At 45.3% G+C, this 20,225-nt stretch overlaps 1 protein-coding gene across 1 annotated transcript in view; it reads left to right on the top strand.

Moving 5' to 3' along the window:
• Positions 1–916: 916 nt before the first annotated feature.
• cox10 (cytochrome c oxidase assembly factor heme A:farnesyltransferase COX10) overlaps positions 917–20,225 on the top strand; it is a 39,098-nt gene continuing 19,789 nt past the window's right edge. Inside the window, exons 1-4 of the mRNA XM_018745481.2 lie at positions 917–1,023; positions 2,463–2,605; positions 2,962–3,277; positions 4,743–4,867. Of these exons, the coding sequence (XP_018600997.2) occupies positions 993–1,023; positions 2,463–2,605; positions 2,962–3,277; positions 4,743–4,867 (615 nt within the window). The 5' untranslated portion in view covers positions 917–992. The remainder of the gene's footprint in view (positions 1,024–2,462; positions 2,606–2,961; positions 3,278–4,742; positions 4,868–20,225) is intronic.

Genomic DNA, 20,225 nt, shown 5'->3' with positions numbered 1-20,225 from the left:
AGGATGGGACACCAGTCCATCACAAGTCAGCCCAAGCAGGACTTGAACCGCAGACCTGCCAAAGAGCGGGACCCGGCTAAGCCCGCCGCACCAAGCAGTTGTTGACGATGGATGGTTACTAAGCTTTGTAGGAAGTTTATTGATTAAACTTATTTTTGGAAGCATTGTCATAACAGGACTGAGCATCGTGGGGTTTACAGATGCATTTCAAAATATTCAGAAATTTGTATTATTGCTATGCTAAGACTGTAAAATTACAAATCAGCTGCAGTGCATTTGGTTATAAGAATTACTGGATAAACTATTATTCTGACCACCTCTGAAGGCCAAAGAGTTTTATAGAAGTACAACTCAGATTTTAGTATCTGTTTTCATAAGTGGAAAGTTTGCTGCAATTTTTCAAACTTGTCCCTCAGTTGTGTAACAGAATATGACCTGCTTGAGCACCGCCGGTGCCATCTTTGATTTGACTACTTTGCCTTGATTAACTTCGTCCAACGGGAATTTTTCACTTTGTAATCCCACGTGTATTTTGCCCTAATTTTTCTCAAGTCTTAACATATTTACTTCACTAGAATTAATGTAAAGTTCTGAGCCGTTCACACTGCAATAGTCTCAGTTTGACCTCATTATTGTGAGCTAAAACTGGACATTAATATCATAATCGTTTAAGCTTGTTTTAAAATACATGTTCTTGTCTATGAAGCAAAAAAAAAAACTGCTCGTAATTACTGTGTGCCTGATTGATTAAATAAATAAATAAATAAATAAATAAAGAAAGAAATATTTGAGCTCATGGTGAGTAGTCTACAATCAGCATGAGCTCAACATATTTTTTCTCAATGTAAAAGCGTTGGAAACGTGACCCGGAAGTGCTAACCAAAATCCGCCTCAAATGGTCCCGGAAGTGATCGTTACGCCGCGAGGGGAACATGGCGACGTGCAGCGTTTGAGAAGGACACAGCTCTAGCCGGCTTTTGTGTTTCAAGAATATGTATAAAGCACCATGTAGTAAGCTCAGAGGTAATTTCGCCTTTATGAAAACTGCATTTAACTGGACTTTGCATATCGAGACCGTGAGGTATTGTTGCTGTCAGGCGTCCAGGCTGAAGAGAACCCGGCTGCTGCGGCTATTTCCTGAGTATTAATTTCGGCTGTGCATAACCTTGACACAACTCGACTGAATCTGAAATACCTCAGTTTTCAATAAACGTTAATAATAGACTATTATGGACATCTGACTTAGCGGCGTGACGATTTTAGCAGAGTAAAGTCATGCGGCAAGTTGTATTTGCTAACCTTGCCATGACGTCATTTTTGTTCTTCTACCGGAAGAAACATAGGGGGGTTTGTTATTAGTTACTTTTCTTCTGCTGAGCAGCAAGAAGATGTTGCCTTCAGAATTTTTGGCTAAAACTTGGAGAAACTGAAAAGCTGCGAACTAGGTAGGAGGTTGCTTAGCTCACCAGCCCACAATTACATGATCTCCTCCTCAAAAAGCTTCAGTTTGGGTACATTAAATCCAATGACTTCCGTAAAATTAAATTCCACTCTCTAATGTGTGCATGGTGGCAGATTTTTGGGTGTGAAAAGAATAACAAAAATAATAGTACTCAGCTGTACACAAATTGGGGGGGGTCTTTGAGCTTGATTGAGCGGTCAGTGGTCACAAAAAGCCCTGGATTATACCTTTGTCATTTAACACCTATTGAGGACTATAGAAGAGGTGACTAAACACTGCAGCCCGTCAGCAATACCTACATGGTGTCATGTGGTTCTGCAGGGTGAAGGAGATATGGAGTTATTCCCTTGGAGGAGTGGGGTGAACTTGCATCTTAACCATCCAGATGGTAACCACAAATTCCGTATTGTATTTTAATACAGTGAATGAGTCCGAATTACGTACGTAATATTTCAAGGAAATGTTCGAAAGTTGAACGTTGAAGAAGCAGGACTGGGAAAATGTGGACTTCGTTGAGCTGCGATTCAGGAGGAGACTATTAAGAACACCATGAATGGGGAGGAAAATGTACATGCATGTTGGACCACAAAGTCAGAGCTGTCTTTGGAAGCGCAAGTGATGGGACTGAGGTTATTGTACTTTTCACACATCGTAAGTCTATTGGATTCTCTGGAAAAGACAGAAAGTTGCAGGAAGATCATCAGGAGGACAGTTGGTAGCCATATGGATGGACCTTTTCACAATATCAACGGGCGCGATCCTTTTAGCCCTATGGATGCAAGCAGTATCAAAGTACTAAATGATGACCTTTAACTTTAAAGTGATGTCAACAGATGGATTTAAATACATATGAGAGAGTTTTTTTTTTTTTTTTTGTGTAAAATATACCTTCTTGTACTCTACTTAAGCAAGGCAGCTCATTGCAGCTGAAGTTATGTAAGGGTTCCAGTAAAATTCTGATGTGCTACATGTTGCCCTAGATGGTGGTGTCTTTTTTCAGGTCTGGCGTGTGCTGCCCTTTTCCGCAAATTGACCGAAAATGCATCCAGAGGCCAGCCCTGGTGTGACAGCCTTGCCCAACTCTGCAAGAGGTATCCTGCAAACCATTTCACCTTTCAGCACTTCAGCTTCCTGAAGCGTCAGGTAACCTTCAAGTGGATCAGAAAGAAGCTTTCAAGTGAGAGATTGAATTTCTTGCTCTGTACTGTATTTCAAAAAAATGTGGCCTGCAAACATATCTTACTCCCATGAACTTATTCCTGTCAGAGCATTTCTTTAATCAGTGTTTTTTAGTATTTTTGTAGTACTTTATTTGGGATAATGAGTGAAACGCAACCTGAAGTGCATTTTTCTACATTTGGGAACCTACAGGACAACGCCCTTATTGATATGATAGGAAGGTGTGCTGGCCAGGATCATGTCTACTTGTTGACAAATGTGGGGTGAGCCGTATACTGAACATTTGCTCTATGTGCCTCTCTTCTGCTATTCCTCCCCAGTACGTGACGAAGGGTCGCACTGAGCTCCTGCAGCAGGCCAAGCCCAAGTCCAAGCTGGAGCCTGTGTCGGTGCCATTGGAGGAGCGGGATGATGCGGTCGTGAGGCACGTGCAGGAGTTCCCGGCCATCAGGCGGCCAGCCCAGCCTGCAAAGCAGGGTCAGACCCTGGGCGGAGGGGAGGAGAGAGGAAGGGAGGCGGAGTTGGAGGCAGAGTCAGTGCAGGAGGCCCGTCTGGAGAAGCAATGGAAGGAGCTGAAGGTGGAACCTGGAGACCTACCAGGGGTCTATGCCCGCCTCTCTAAAATTAAACTAACAGGTATGTAAGAAATATGTACCTTATGGATTTATATTCATTAAACTAGTGAAATGTAATGTCACAAAAGTAAGCACAGGTTAAAAAGTAATTATGATATTTCCTACATCTGCACTATTTATAGATTGTAAATTAGCTGAAAGGAAAAATTAATTTGAGGTAGACAAAATAAATTCTGGGGATCTAAAGGTTCAGTGGAGAGTAGAGTTTTTCAGAGTTTAGGGGTAGGAATTGAGCAAGATTCCCTGCTCTTATTTACCTGTATAAAGTTTCACAGGAGGAGCTAATTAATAAGTCAGAGGCAGTTTAAAGTTGCATTTCACACTGTTACTGTCCTGCTGATTTACAGTTGATGCTGAATGTCTCTGGGATTATGTTCTCTCTCACTTCGCCATCATTCTGTCTATTTATGTCCATAGTGTCATTCGGTATAATTCCCCTGCCACCTCTGGACACAGTGCTTGTATCGGACGTTTTGAATTAGCGTCGGTGTCAGGCGTCACTGTTTTGATGCCGTTGCTAAGGAGTAGCCTGTAGCTGTGGTGTAGGACTTTGTGTGGACAGCAGGGATTGGGTTTACGCTACAGTGCTGACTCCTTAGTGACTTGTGCCATACACTCCCCAGCACCCATCACTTCCCTACGGAAGCTCTGATCGATAGCTGGCAGCAATGCCGGGGGAGGGGCGCCCTGAAGCCCATTCCTGGTGGAAAGCTGCCGCACATTTGATGCCCTGCCAGATGAAGTGTGTTTGTGCTATTTTAAAACCCAGTCTGTCAGCTTTGGTGTGAACCGAGGTGTAAACAGGATGCATTTATGTAGGGCTTTTTGGTCAGTTGAGTCTGTGGACCAGCACCAGGTTTAGGAGATTCTTATGGATCTTTTTCTTCTATAAATATGTTTTTTGGAGCAATGATGGAAGAACACACTTGAAGCTTAGTGAAACATTTTATTTTTCCGGACCGACGTGTTTCGACAGGAAAACCTTCAATAACTGGTTGCCGGCGCAGCGGGTTCGACCTGTGCCTGCTCTCTGGTGGGTCTGGGGTTCGAGTCCCGCTTGGGGTGCCTTGTAACGGACTGGCGTCCCTTCCCCCTCCAGCCTTGCGTCCTGTGTTGCCGGGTTATGCTTCAGCTTGCTGCGACCCCGCTCGGGATAAGCAGTTTCAGTCAATGTGTGTGTGTAACTGGTTACCTATGCAGGGTTGTGGTGGTCCAGAGCCTATTCCAGAAGGATAGGGTGCAGGGCCGGGCATACCCTGAATGGGATTTCATCACAGCGCACACATATTTGTTCACTTAAACAGTCATACACTAAAGACAATTTAAAGGTAGCAGTCCAGTCAGAACACATGGACTATGGGAGGAAACCCGAGCTCCCGGAGGAAACCCACAGAAAGGCTTCTTTTCTTTAGATGTGCTGAAAAATGTTTTATTTTTTAAAAAACTTTTCTCCTCTGTGGTTCCAGCCCTCGTTGTGACGACAGCAGCAGCAGGTTACGCGATGGCTCCAGTGCCCTTCGACCCGAGCTGTTTCCTGTTGACGTCGCTTGGAACAGGCCTGTCGTCCTTCGCGGCCAATTCCATCAACCAGGTCAGTGACTGCATCTACCAGCTGCATTTTTACTCTGTTAGTTCACACTTAGATCCTTGATGGAGGGATCTACAGCGGGAGCAAGGATTCATTCCCACATTAGTCTCCGTTGTTACTCTTGTCAGCGGAACTTGTCAGAAACTGGCTTGGTGGTATTGCAGGTGGACGTGTGTGTCTGTGTCGGTTCATTCCCGCTGCTTTCTTTGCTTCTTGTAAGCCAGGGGAGAGCGACGGACGCAGGGATATGTTCAGCACAGTGTTGCCCTCAGGCCACTAAAAAGCGTTCAAGGCTGCTAATCGGCCCCTGGAGGTGCGCAATTATCGCAATGATGATGATTATTATTCCAGTGGTGTTCCCTGTTGGAGATGAATGAAGCCGCTGGCTCAGGTACAGTGAGCGTTTGAGCCGCCTGATGGATTGTCAGGGTACGGTGCTGGCTTGCATCAGCAAATACACAAACAACAAAATCACATTAGCAAGTACACAGACACACTAGCAACAACAACCCGGCTAACACACATTAGCAAATGCACACTCACAAGCAAATTTACATACGCTTTATGAGAGGCACGCATACATTACTAGACAGGCAATAACACACTCTACCAAAAGCAGGCACACTCTGGCAGACAATTAATTGTGTATGCTTTGGCCAACATATACCGCATGCACTGACAAAATCGCATGCGCACACAGTTTGTTTCTGTTGTTTGTCTGAGCTCTCAGAGGTTGGAAGGTGTAGAAGCAGTCCTGGTGTCGGGACACACCCATCATTCTGGGCATGCTGTGACCCACACTGGCATTTCGAGTTGTCCGTCATACTGCTCGTGTTTTCTCCTCAAAGCCTTTTCTCATAAAGGCCTTAAAATAAGAGTGGCTGCTCAGGCGCTCGAGATTGCCTGAGTAATGGGCCCTCATTTGGTGGCGGACTGTTGACACTGCACGCTGGAATGTGCTCCGTGACTTAACAATATTAGTTTAATGGGCGACCTCTCTCGCAGCCTTTCGTTGAACCCCTTTTAGCCATGGCAGTGCTCTGTAATTTGGAGAGCTCTCTGATTATACCGCAAGTCACCGGCCCCAAAGGACCCAGGCGGGATGCCTGCAGCTGAAGTGTGTGTATGGTGGGAGGTTCCTGGCAGGCAGACCGGCTGTCACAGAGGCTGTGGAAGGAGGGGGCTATAGGAACTGAGCCTGCTGAATGCGTGATCTCGGCTTGTGTGTTTCTGTATGGGGCAGCAGGTGGTGTCATGGCTAAAGCTGCTGCCTTTCAGTGAAAGGACCTGGGTTTGAATCCCTGCTCCTGCTGCAGTACACTGGATCAAATAATTTCCTCACTATTGATACAGCAATAACTCTGCTCTATAAATGGGTAAATCATTGTTAGCAGCTTAGTGTGCAAACCTCCTGTTGAAAGTTGCTTGTAAGCATAAAAAAAATTTAAGGAAAGAAAGAACATTTAATGAATGAATGAGCAAAACAACAAGGGAGTGACTGGGAGCAGTAATTGAAGAGTGCCCCTCCTCTGCTCAGACCACTGACAGGTGAGTCAGTACCTCAGATATGTTAGAAACAGATCATTGTCTGAATGTGGGGGGCTGCTGCGAGATGTAAGGCTTGGCAGTGACAGTCACCACCCGCCAAGGTCACGTCGCTCTTGTTTACAGCAATATGGTGTCCCCAGGGCGGACTGGCCGACCTGTCACTCTGCCTTTCATCCACCTAGCACCCACACCTCCCATCCCCCCACATCAAAAGTCCCCCGATGAGTTGTGCGTCTCCAGCGGCCTGGGGCTCTGGTGAAGGTAAAGGTTGGCTGGGGCTGTGTTTGGGAAGGACGGATGTTTGGTGGGTAGTTTGATGGAGGAGGGAGGACTTTGAGTGATTGACGTCTATGGGTGGGTTAGACAGCTCAACCCGGAAGCATGGGGCCCCATTACTGTACCAGGAGGGGAGAAGATGATGTCCTGGTGCTCTGTGATGTCTGGTGAAGCGTGTCTTTGAAGTCTTAATGGACCACGGCCATTTAAGAGGACTTAGTCACGCATGTTCATTTGCCCATTTTTACCAGGACATGCGGAGAGATGGGGGCGGGGAAGGAACAGGGCAATGCAGCCATGCCTTGGGAAGCTATGGTTATCTTTGAACTCCGTGAGACGAACCCCAACACAGCCCCATCTGTCAACATGCGGGCCGGACCCATTACAGCGCGTTTGCGCTCTTATCCAGAGCCACTGTGCTGTTTTACAGTTGTGCCCTTTACACAGCTTCGTGTTTACTGGGCAGTTAAAGTTAAGCAACCTTAGCCATGTTTTGGTACTTGTGTCGCTTTTGGACTGGAATCCGTGATCTGGCTCCTAGTCCCGAACCTTGTCCAATTTCCTTGTTGGTCTCAAGCTGGTGTCCCGTCACGCGTGCGACTTTTTGTGTTTTCCTTCGTCCCAGATGGGGTGTGACGCACCCGTCCGTGTGACAGATTATAGTTTACGCTCTTTACTGTCCTTGTAGAAGTGTGAATGTCTGTGCGATTATAAGGAATGGAAGCAGTTTAAGAGAAGGAGGGGGTTTATTAAAAGTGCGACCCTGCCTTAGTTGTAGTATCCATACGTTCGCGTGTGTGTGTCTGTAGCAGGGTGTGCTTTGCAGACTTTGCTGAAGAATGTCATTTTCCCATTTAATTATATGTACATGTGCAGTCAGACACGCACACGCAGCCTGTCTGTGGGATGTCAGACGGCCCACGATCCACGGCGGCTGTGATCGTTCACACAGCGCCGTCCTGACACACACCGGTTTTTCTGTTGGATTTGTCTGCAGAAAGAGAGAGAGCGAGAGAGAAAGAGAACAGGGTGGGCAACGCCCTTATCTCTGTGTAACCGATCTCATGGCTTTACTCTTTGGTCTACGGTTCGATTTCACAATACAGGGGTTGAGAGGCGGAGATTCCTTTAGATGTGGTGCAACTTTTCCCTCTCCCCCCACTCTTTTTTTTGTCTTTCTTCAGCTTTTAAAGGCGTGCTGCTACAGAGTCGGTTTGGGTTGATCATAGTTTGATTAAACAACCGGGGGTTTCAAAGAGGAAAACAAAAGATGGATCACTGGCCCCCAGGCTTGAGGTGAGAGAGAGAGGGGTATAAGTAAACGCACAACTGGCTTCTGCTGTTGCATCGCCTGTTTATTCAGCGCCAAAATGTAAATGGAAAGGATGAAAATGCTGTGAAATTGGGAAGTCGCACAACAGATCTTCATCACCCCCTAAAGCCAAGGTTCTTCTGCCCCTGGGGAATGGCTCCTGTGGACTTCCATTTGTGGTTCCCGTCACAGACCAGCAGGCTGGAGAAGTCACGCAATGCGGTACCCGATCGCACTGCCATGACGCTGTTCCCAGATCCTTGCTCGGTCTGTTGCCTGGTGTGTGTCACTGCCCAAAGTGGTGTGACATGTATGTCTCTCTTCGCCTGTCCAGAACTGAGCGTCTTTGATTTTTTGCTGTTTGAGTTGTGTGGAGTCATTGGCACGAACAGTGTTCCAAATACACCGTAGTCTTCAGGTTCAAGTTGGCTGGCTTGTAGGAAACGAGTGACACGGTGCCACAGTAGGTAGCGCTGCTGCCTCACAGCCCCTGGCCTGTGAATTCAGATATGAGTTTGAATCCAACTCAGTCTTTGTGGAGTTTGGAGTTTGCATATGCTCCCCTTGCGTAGGTGGATTTCTTCCAGGTGCTCTGGTTTCCTCTCCCATTTACATATTTAGAAGATGATTTTCTCCAAAGCGACCTCCGATGAACTCTATGTACTGTTATCAGCTCACACACCTTATTTACCAAGGTCACTTTCACTGCTAGATACACTACTTATGGGTCGCTCATCCATACATAAGTGGAACACACTCTCTGCCACTCACACACTATGGGTGAACCTGAACAGCATGTCTTCGGACTGTGGGAGGAAACTGGAGCACCCAGAAGAAACCCACGCAGACACGGGGACAACATGAAAACCACACAGACTAAGCGAGGATCAAACCCATGTCCCCTCGCACCACCCGGGCGCTGTGAGACAGCAGCGCTACTTGCTGTGCCATTGTTCCGCCACATTCAGAAGCAAGTTCCAGGTGACCCGGTGAGCTGGTCACTCTAAAATGCCCTCACCGTGTGTACGTGTGAGTTATTGTCCTGTGATGGAGTGGCATCATCCAATGTGTACCGTGCCTCAAGCACTTGGCTTTCAGGACAGGCTCTGGATCACCGTGGATCTGCACTGGACTAGAGGCTATTGATGGTAGATGAATGGATGGGTGGACAGTCTGTGCTTGGAGTGTGCTGCTTTTTTCTGCACTGCGTGTGTGTTGTGTGCATGTGTGTGCCCTGGACCTGGCCTGTGGGGTCATGTTGGGGGATACCTTACCGGGTGTTCCAGCACTCAGTGTTTGGCGTCAGCCGTCAATCTGCACTTGGCCCTAATTCGCTTTAATTGGGTAATTTGGTTAGGAGAGCACTTCAAGCTGGGTTTCAGAGGCCTGAAGCCAGTGGAGGTCCTGGTCATCGCTCGCTTGTCCTAGTCCGACAGGGGATGGACCCCCCTCCTCTGGTAGCCATTGGGTGGCGGGTGCTTGGAAGTCAGCCGCCTTACTTTACGTTGGTTAAACGGTACTAACACAGCTGACAATGGAAGGAGAGAGACAAATAAGTGTAATGCCTGTGCATCGGGGGGGGGGTTGAGGGAGAAATGGTCCTTTGTGTCTGGTCCGAGGCTCCCCTCGTCCAGTCTTTTACCCCCGGCCTTGTATGGGGGCATGTATTATTTACCCTGTGGACGGTTGGCCTGCTGGGCAGTGAGGGGGTGGCGGTGCAGCATTGGGTGTGATTTAGACAGCTGTCTCATATGAGAGGGGGTTATTTTTAAAACCTATTTATTTATTTTAAACCTGTGTGTCTTATCTCTGTGTGTGTTATAGAAAATAATGCAAGAACTGTGGACTTAGATCGGTTTTTGCATTCCAAAAAAATCATCCTTAGACATCAGCCCTGCACTTGCCCAAATTCCTGGAAACACCCTTGGAGGCTGGTGTAGCGTGAGCATCCAAACCATCTATTTTACATTTTTCGGTAACGGTCCTCTAGAATCAAGTAATAAGGCAGATGGTGACTTCACGTGCAGACGCTTGCGCCGGATTCATCAGGATGCGGTGCTCTCTCAGCGCTTGCGTTTGTGCTTCTCTGCTGACGCTGTGTGACCGAAATGGTAACGTATAAACGGGAACGGTTGGTTTGTAAAAACAGGAAGTGCCGAGGACTGAGCTGCCGTGTCGTGCACAGAGGCGACCGCGGGAAGCCCAAAGGGATGCACTGTGGTCTGCATTGTGCCTGGTTTAGCGCACGCAACCTTACAGTTCCATAAATCACATTCACCCCCCCTTCTTTTTTTTTTTTTTTTTTTTTACTATATTCATTTGGAATCCATGGGATTTTCTATGGGTCATAGAGATGGAAAAATGCAGAGCAGTTGGTCGTGTGACTGTTTCTACAGGCGTGGATTTTTAAAAGGCCAACAGCGGGATGTGTTTCCCACAGTCACCAGGAGTTGTGCGGATGATGCTGAAGATGGGAAGTCTGTTAAAGTCCTCACTGATCAGCATTTATTTTTCTTTTTTAATCAGAGCTGTTTGGCAGATGGTGTATGACCTATCCAGCTTAAATGTTTACTCTACCACCCATTTATACAGCTGGATATTGTAATTAAACACTTCAAGTTAATTGGTTCTCTTAAGGCTGCTGCTCTCTTGGGATTTGATCCTGCAACCTTTTTGCCTCAATCCTTTCCTTACTCGCTGCACTACCTGATGCCAAAGCAGATTTCTCTTTTTACTAAAGTGTCTGTGATGTGCAGCCTATTGTTAAGTAATTTTTTTTTTTATTTTTATTTTATTTAAAAAAACCTCGGCGCTGGGGTGAGTTTGCGGTGCTGCCAACTGAAATGAGTCCGAAAAGGATGGTGGGAAATCGTCCTACTTGAATGTATGGCTGTGAGAGCTTTGAGAACTGATAGGGATGCAAATTTAAAAGATGTCTCTTGGAGAAAAATCACATCATATTTGCATTCAAAGCGATTACAGTAGAAAAAAAGTATAAAGATTTTGATCAAAATTGGCTAGGTGCAGGGCTGGAGGGCTGTGCTAAATATTTTATTTCTTCTGTGTGCCCCCATTTGAAGTCAATGACTTTAAATAATTTAGGTTTTGTTTAGTGTGTGTGCATGCACACCCCCCATCTCAATCGACCCGTTTTAATTTGGCTGCACCAGTAAAGCGTGTAATTTCGCCACTGAAACAAACATCACAATGTAAAGTTGTAAAGCCGAATGGGTCCTTCTTGACACGGCGCCTGATTCAACCTACTGGTTGGATAGGAAGTCGTGGCGCTGGAGAGACTTTGTTCGTTTGGGTTTGTCTGTAGAAATTGGCGGGACTTCCTTTGGCCATCATTCTCTGCACTTCTTAAATACTCCTCCTCATAGCTGGACTGTGGTAATGGATGGGAACTTCAGCACTTGTTTAGTGTCTTTGTGTTATTAAAAATCCATATTTGCATATGCAGCCGCACAGCACAAATGGCAATGTAACAGAACGAGAAAGAGGAATGTATCAATCCTGGACGGAGACCTGCCCCCTTATTTACATTTACATTATGCTTCTTAAATGTAAATGGACCTTCTGTTCAATTTGCCAAATGGATTAAATGTTGGGGGAAAAAATGAACATAAACAACAATGCCTTAATTCATCTTCGAAGTCTGGGAGGTGTAGTAAGAAATTGCTTTGTAATTATTGCTATTAGTTATGATGGTCTGCATCAAAATGACTTTTTGATTGCAGCTACGTCGGTGTTTTTCATTCCGTCTTGTTGGCAGTCCCCAGTTTGCATTGCATTCCTCCCCAGCATCTCCCACCGTGTTTTTGGAGTAATGGCCATTACTTTATATGGATAGAGAGCCTTTTGGCTCGGGCATGTTTTTCTTGGACCTTCAGCGGTTATTGACTGCTTTTCTATGGACGTGCGCTCTCGACTCAGCCCAGATGACAATACCTGGGTTGTGCAGCATGTATGGTGCTTGCGGGCCCAGCTGGCTGTAGGTGTGTTCAGTCCCCTGTTTTTCAAGAGGGGTTCTGTGGGGTCCTGTGTCAGATCCGTGTGCGCAGCGTGTGGAGCTCAAGCCCGGCCATCGTGATGTCCTGCATTCGCTCTCGGCCCGCTCTCGACACTGTCCCTGAGCTTTGATAGCCCCCCGGTGGTGTGCTGTCTTTCTCAGGTCTGGACCCCACCCCTTCTAAAGCGGGGCTTCGGCCTCTAAGACACCTCACCCTGGGGGGCATTAACGGTAACAAAATCTCCCGTTGCCCCTCAGCCGGCCCTCCGTCAATCTTCAAAGGCAGCGAAAACATTCAGAGTTTTTATCTGTCTCCTAGCCAGACGTAACGACAGGGGATACGCTTTCAAACGGTATAAAAATTCCTCCCACATGACGGCATATCGCTCCTCTTTTTCGTACTTTTAATTTTTTTTTTGTGCCCTGCCTGGGAATTTTAAAGCAACTGCTGTTGGCAACGGCTTGTTTGAAATCACCTGTTTTTGTCATCACTTATGTTTCCTTTGTCTAAATCATGCTTTTGGGAGCCCGTATTTGTAACAGGGCTTTTTATGTTTTACTAAAGATAGGCTTTCGTTATGTTTGTGTGTTTGTGTGGTGAAATACCAGCTGGCGGACACACAAAGGTAATGGTGTTGTCATGTTCAAGGTCCCTTTAAACTATTTGTAAACATGTTATAACAATAAAACGTGGAAGTTCAAGGAATCGGTAACTTCCATTGTACCAGTGCATAGAGTCAGGTTCTTATAAGACAAATAAAAGATCAGAAGATGTCATGAGAAGGATCAGATGATGATGGGGAAGGGCCTTTGTAGCATCATACATTTTCCGGATATTTTCTTTGTGGTTCACTTGTCCTTTAATGCAAAGATTAATTTTAATTGAAGAAACTGTCGAGTTCTGTTTTAGTTCTTTTAATTTGTTCATATTGTGTGTGTGTGTGTGTGTGTGTGTGTGTGTGTGTGTGTGTGTGTGTGTTTTTTGGGGGCAGCACAGCCTACACGGGTTTTGCAGCTGAGGATGGCCCAGAGGGAACGAGCAGCTCAAGGACTCGCATCTCTTATCTCACGCGATGTTCCTGTGGAGATCCTGCTTTTCAGCAAAACCAAAGGGAGAAGCTGCCCTTCGCTTTGTCCCTTCAGATGGCGACACTCCCTCTAGGGTTTCCCCGCAGCTGGGAAGGGGTGAACATGGCAGCTTTTTAATCTCAGCCTAATCTCCGATAAGTTAAATAGGCGTCCTGCTTATTTCAAGGGATTTGAATACATATTTAACAAGATGGCTGTTGCTTTGGTAATTAAGTTTTTTTTATTTATTAAATGTTTCATCTGTGATCCATCTGTGCTTTTAATGTACACTTCTCAAAAGAGCATGAAGGCCTCTTTCATTGCGCTCCATTGCTCACCTCCGTCCTCTTCTTGGACACACACACGTTAACGTGAGCCATAAAACAAATGCGTCAAACTTGAGTTTGTGCACGCGGTCCAGGAATAACGGATTTGTCGAAGTGCACACATGAATAAAATATTGTGTATGTCCCTGATGTGTGCAAAAAATGCTGATTTGCAAGCTACAGCGGAACTTTGCCAAATTGAAGCTGGCGTAATTACCGCATGCATCACATCTGGGCAATTTTGCTGCGAACGGAAAGTCGGCCGCCGTACGTCATGGACATTACGGCATGAGAACGCCGCACGATTAAATCATTATATTCTCGTTAGCGTCCGAAGGGAAGGTCGTTAAAAGGTCCCTGGCAGGGCAGATGAATGCGGCGTCACGCTGGCAGATCGTTTTCTCCCGCATTGAAACGACCCGTTTTGCCTGTACCGTGTTTTTGTGTTTGTGAAGCTGTTTAAAGGTCAAGCTTTTGTACTCATTGCAGGTGTTAAAAAAATAAAAATAAAATATATGACTGCTGCTTTACCATTCCCCAGGAGAGCATCGTCCAAACCTAACCTGGGTTACGATGAGAGAATCAATTTTGGAATTGTTCCCTTGGTCCACACCCTACCCCAGAGCATCCCAGTGCACTCAGACCTTTGGCCTTTTGTCCATCTTCTACCACTTCTGTCAACGAGCAGTTAAATCCAGTGATCTTCCAGATGACAAGGACAAAAGAAAAGCAGTAGACTTGTGTCCACCTCCATATCCCTCCGTATACCTCACCCCAGACTGTCAGCATCTCCTCCAAACGGCTGGATTCCATCAACACCCCCGCGCTCTTTAACGCAGTAGTGCTTATCAAAACGTACACAGGCCCTTCTCCCCCTCCGCTGCTAAATGGACGAATAAGGAGATTTTGTTCATTCCTCATCTTGAGCAAACAAATTAACTGTAGGATGTGAGGTCTTAATAGTGTTACCTTTTTCCTGTTTGTTTGTGGGTTTATCAAAAAAAGTCTTTAAAGGCTGGAGTGAGAAGTTTCTTAGACCCATTCATGTGAATATATCCATTACCTTACAAGTGAGTCTTAAGACTGAAAAAATCCTCCATGATGATTTTGGGTGGAATCAGTAAACAGGAGTGGCAAGGACTTGTCAGAAGCAGAGGTGTTGGAGAAAGCTGATGTCTTTGCTCCAGTTTCTTTAACCGCTGCTGTGAATCTCTCCTCAAAGGTGCTTGAATAGCAAGAGGTGGCCAGAACATTGGCCGCATCTTGCTGTCTGCAGTGACGTGTGATAAAATGTGAGGTCAGAAAGTGGTGGGCTTCTCTTGAACCTCCCGTAGACCTCAGAGAGTGTTTTGGAAGAGAAAAACTGAAAAAAGGAAACAAATTGTTGAAAAGAGTGTATCAGGAGAATGGGATTGCTGTGTTTGCTCACATGATGAAAAAAGACAGTGCTGCAGTAAAGGGAGTGGTGGTCAAGGACTTTCTTTTTTTTTTTTTTTTTTTTTCCCTTTTATGTCTACTGCCAATGCCTTGTAATTAAAAATGCCCTGTATTCTTATTTTCCCCTCCACTCATGCTTCTGTGCAAAAAACCTTTACTCCAAGTTACTAATATGGCTGTGGAAAAGATGTCTTTCACTTGGTAATGAGTTATTTTCAGAATACTATATGAGTTGTGCCTCTGTTGTGTGCCATTCCTTTGGGTGAGTGTTCTAGAAGACCCTTTTGTGACTTGTCTTCTGTCAGATGCCATTAGCTTGTGAGCCATGTGTCCTTTGACCACCTTTCCAAATTCCAGTGCAAACTTTGAGCTCTGAAGATAAGGTCCTTCCACTGCTGAAGATAACGTTCTTCCACCCTGTCCCCATTCTGTTGATGCCAGACACCGATAATGGGACCGAATATCCAGTTTGCCGCTGTCCTTCCCCTGATAGAAGCAGCAGGGTTCAAGTGATCCGAACATTTCTTGTAGGCTCATGCCAGACTTTCAAGAAGACCACCCTCTGTAGGACTGGGCTAGTCTGTGAGCATGCCAGAGTGAAGTCACCACTTACTCAGAGCTGTTTTGAAGGATGAAGGATCATTCTTTTGAAGAGTCTTTTTTGCAACCTGATAATTTTTCTTCATTTTCCTTATAAAGCAGCAGAAATGTTGGCCCTATGTACGGTTGTTAGTTTTGCGTCATGTAAACAAGGTGCCTTCTGTTTTGTAGCAGCCCAAGTTAAGCAGTTGTTAATCCATAAACTGTCTGAATGTTTGCACCATAAGGGTTTTTCAAAGGCCACATTAATATTTTGTTACAGTTGGGATCAGTTACGCCCTGTGTGTGAAATTGATTTAAGTACACAGCAATGTTACATAAAGCAGATGTGATAGGTAAGCGCATGGTGGAAGCATGTGCACATTTTTTGGCTGCGCAAAACACACATAGCATTTATTTATTTATTTTTTTTTTTGTACCATTATGGATTGGAGTCCCATTTAGAGTGTACCCTGCCCTTTACCCTGTTCCTGCAGGATAGGCTCTGCACCACCATGACCCTGCAGTGGATGTGTGATTACTGAGCATGAATGAATGAATTACACACACACATTGTCTGAAACCGCTTGTCTCAAGCGGGGTTGTGGTGAACCGGAGCTTAACCCGGCAACACAGGGCATAAGGCTGGAGGGGGAGGGGACACACCCCGGGTGGGACGCCAGTCTGTCAAGGCACCTCAAGCAGGACTCGAACCCCTGACCCACCAGAGAGCAGATCCCCGCCAAACCCGCTGCGCCACCGCACCCTGCTATGAATTAATTAATTAAATGAAAATGGATGTTTTTCACGTAGTAGGCACCTGATTGTGTCTACATTGCTGCAGGTCAAAGGACATTACCCTTCTATTTGTTCCCTTTCTTTCATTGCTCCTCTGCACTCCATCCTTGGGACATACTGAGAAGGCAATGAGATATAGCAAGTTGATCTAGTAGACAACAAAATGGGACAGTACCCGATTCCCTACGTGAAAGCTTCTTACAGGTTGAATGTATCTGAGGACAACAGTTTTACACTAACCTGTCATTCCAGAGGAATGTTCTTTTGTTCATCTAATGTAGCAGTCAGGAAATGCTAAACATGCAAGGGGATTTGCAGAAACCTTAATCATTCCAGCACTGGTGCTGAACTTTCAATTACTGTGGTAGGGTAGGCAAGGATGAGCACGCATATATCTGGTGTACAATAATGTGTTAAAAGGGTCAACGCTAACATTCCCCTTTAATAAACAACACATGACAATCCTTCATACAGACATGTCTTTTATGTTCTCCCTTTGGAGTAGCTTTAAGGCAATTGATAGTGTTCATATTCAGAGTCCTCGGAGCATATCAAAATAATTGTGCCCTGTAAGTTTTGATCAACGGTTATTTCAAGACTGCAATGCAGCCAAGTGAAAAATAAAATGTGTGGGGCACAAGACAACGTATTCATGTCTTTGTGCTTTGCTAGGGTACAAGTAAGCTTGGCATTCTTTTTCTTGTGGTTATGCTAAGTTCATAGACGTTTTGGCAGGTTTCTGGTGGAACGCTGTTCTATGCTGCCCATCCAACATGGGTGGTGAGGTGGTTGTTGGCTAAATCAGTATCTTGCCTTTCTGATGCCGCCTTCTGGGATAGTGTTGAAGCTCTGTGGCTGTAGTTCAGCAAGAAGAGAACCCTTTGCTTGACCCGTTGGAAGCAGGTGCTGCAATAGACTTTTTCTTCACAAGGGTCTTAATGTGTCATACTCCCTATACCACCTCCCACTATGGTAAAACTGTAGTTCAAAAGGCAGCTTTGCAGCCTGATGTTTCTTTAATAATCATGTAACTTCTTTGAGGCTGAAGAAGGAAGTACTTTTAAGTACCCATAAGTACTGTAAAAGTACTGTAGGTACTTTTGGGTGGGATGCCACTGGTTTCTTGAAACCAAAAGGATTCTGTGAAAAAGGATAAACTGCTTCAATACATGGTATTTTTCCTCAGTTGAGCGTGAACCTGTCAGTGGCCCACTGGTCTTTAATGCTTCTTTATGGTTCTTGGCACAGGCTCAGGCAAGCTGGGAGACTGGCAGAAAAGGGGAAAAAAGGTTTAGGTGAACATCTCCACAAAGACTCGTTAACTGAAGTAAAAAAGTTTGTCCCACAGTGATCATCATTGAAATGGTTGCTCCTGGACTTCCATCTCTCCTTAAAGATAACGGCCAGTCATAATGGCAGCAGTCCCTGCGTGTATAATAGACAATGCGGCTCTGTTTCACATGCTGCAGCAAAACCTTAGTGCTACTGCTGTGCCTGCTGCAAGGGTTTGAGGGTGTCTGCATGGCTAGTGGACATTTTCTGTGAATGGGCCTCAGGCTCCCCCATCTGCTTACTGGTCCTTTGTGGGCATGAAGCCCAAATGTATAGCTTGAGAACTTGTTGGATGGTCCTCTCGGTCCTCACCGTAGCTCACCGGGGCAAGCTGCCCCCCTAAGGGAGGCTGCAGATAGCAGAGGATTAAGGGGTACAGTTTTAATGGTGTGCCAGATGGCGAGAGGTATTCAGTAGTGAGTCTTGGCATACAAGACCCACTCTTCAGTTCTTCACCACTCTGGTTTCAGCGTCCCGTCCCCTGAAGGTCTGCAGCTTGGGTGTTGCTCTCGCACCAAGAGACACTTTCCAAATTCTCCATCACAACTGTTTGTTTACTTTGAGGCTAAGCCTTTCCTTGCATGATTCTTGGGTCTTTAAGGGTTCGAAAATGGTGTGGACCAGACCCAGTATTCCAAGTCATGATACATTGAAATCGCTTTGAAAATATTTTGAAACACTTAATGTTTTCCCCATTGGTCAAATTCTTCATGGAGTGTGAAATGATTAATTTTTCCCTTGCAGCATGGGGTTACGGTCACTTAAATATTGAACGCTGGGCTTCCTTTCCTGTTTAAACCTTGACTATTGATGCATGGACTGTGCAAGGTGACCAAGTCTGATTTCTCATGGACCATTTCTTGATTAGAGTTTACATAATTGACTTGGGCTTGCTGGCTCCAGACACTGAATGGTAATGTTTATATTATTAATTTGACATCTGGCCCTGGTGTAATTTTCAACAGACCATGCATTATAAGTAAAACAAGAAATTAAACAATCTGGTGTCCAAATGAAATGCTGAGAAACCTTTACATTTACATGTATGACATTTTTATTTATTGATAATGATGTATTTTATTTGATTGCAAACTTTATGGTTGCTTTGTATGAGATTAGGCTGGAGACTTCCTATCGCAGAATGTGACCATCAACACCTTATGGATACTTTTCCGAAGGGCTACTTAACTCCTGGTCCCCAGGAACTGGGGGATTAATGCCTCAGCCCTGACTACAACTGAAACGCAATGTACTGCATGGTTGTATAATTAATTTGGTGGAGTTCTGTTTGTCTTTCTTCAGTCATCTTAAACTGAACCAATCAGAGAATAATTGTAATATAATTGTGAAAAGGTAAATGATGATTTTGGCCTCTTAAAAAAGAACAAGGTTAATTAGTTAATGATTACATAGTTGTTCTTATTGTGATTTTAATCATGTATTCACATTTATTTAGCAGATGCTTTTTTCCAAAGCAACTTACAATGAACTCTGTGTAGTGTTATCAGCCCACACACCTTATTCACCAAGGTCACTTTCACTGCTAGATACACTACTTACACTGGGTCACTCATCCATAAATCAGTGGAACACACTCTCTGTGAACCTGAACAGCATGTCTTTGGACAATGGGAGGAAACCAGAGCACCTAGAGGAAACCCACACAGACACGGGGAGAACATGCAAACTCCGCACAGACTGAGTGGGGATCGAACCCACGTCCTCTCGCACCACCTAGGCACTCTGAGACAACAGCGCTACTCACTGTGCCACCGTGTCGCCCAGTGAAATCGTATGAAATCCGAGTCATCTTTTGAGTTTTTAAGAGTTCAGATGGACCAAAAACCAGTGTACTATATGGCCTGTAAGGCATGGAATTTTATAGCCTGCGCTAAACATGCTCTTTTTCTCCAGTGCTGAGCTACAGGGGAAACCAGCAAGTCACCAATATTGAGCTGATATCGGACAGCAGGTAACGTAGTTATTAGAGCCATTGCCTTGCAGTCTAAGAGCTGAATTTTAGTCTTTGGGAGACATGTTCCTGTCATCTCAGGTGCCAAATGACTGGATATCTCTTGCATGGCTGCGACTGCTTGTTTTTTCTCTGCAAACATGCTCAATGGCACAATAATGCTTTGGAAAGTACAGGTTTTGCTGCTCGTGTTCTGTCCTATTTTCAGTGGTTTCTTTTTGTCATGTAAGGATACCTCCTGTCTGGTAACGGTAAATATGAAACCCAGCTTGCGTCAGAAAGCCATTTTTCTGCACTACCGAGGACAGTTTAATTCGTCCTTCAGATAATTACACCTTTCGTTCTGTCGTCTTTTGAAAAAAGGCCGGAGCCGGAGGGTTTTGCAGCGCATTTATGGAAGGCTGTGTGCGTGGTGCAGCGCGGTCCTTTGTTTGACGCCTGCCGTCCTGCTGAAAGAAGGAAATAACATGGTTGGCTAAGTGCAGGCTTCCGTGCTCTGGCATGTCAAAGCGTTGAACCTTTAATGTAGAAACTGCAAAGAATACTTGCGGTTGGGTGGTACTTGGTTTTGTCTCTTGAGGTGCCCGTCACGGGCTTGGGTTGTTGTTGTACCCTCGAATCTAGTCTCCGAAGTCTGTGCATACATGTATGCCTAAAACTGTGTTTGTTTATGTAATGTTTGTGTATTCTGTAATTTTGAA

Source organism: Scleropages formosus, chromosome 1 (assembly GCF_900964775.1).
Source record: "Scleropages formosus chromosome 1, fSclFor1.1, whole genome shotgun sequence".
Classification (NCBI taxonomy): domain Eukaryota; kingdom Metazoa; phylum Chordata; class Actinopteri; order Osteoglossiformes; family Osteoglossidae; genus Scleropages; species Scleropages formosus.
Note: the sequence above shows the minus strand (reverse complement) of the source record. Positions and strands in the feature narration are given on the sequence as shown.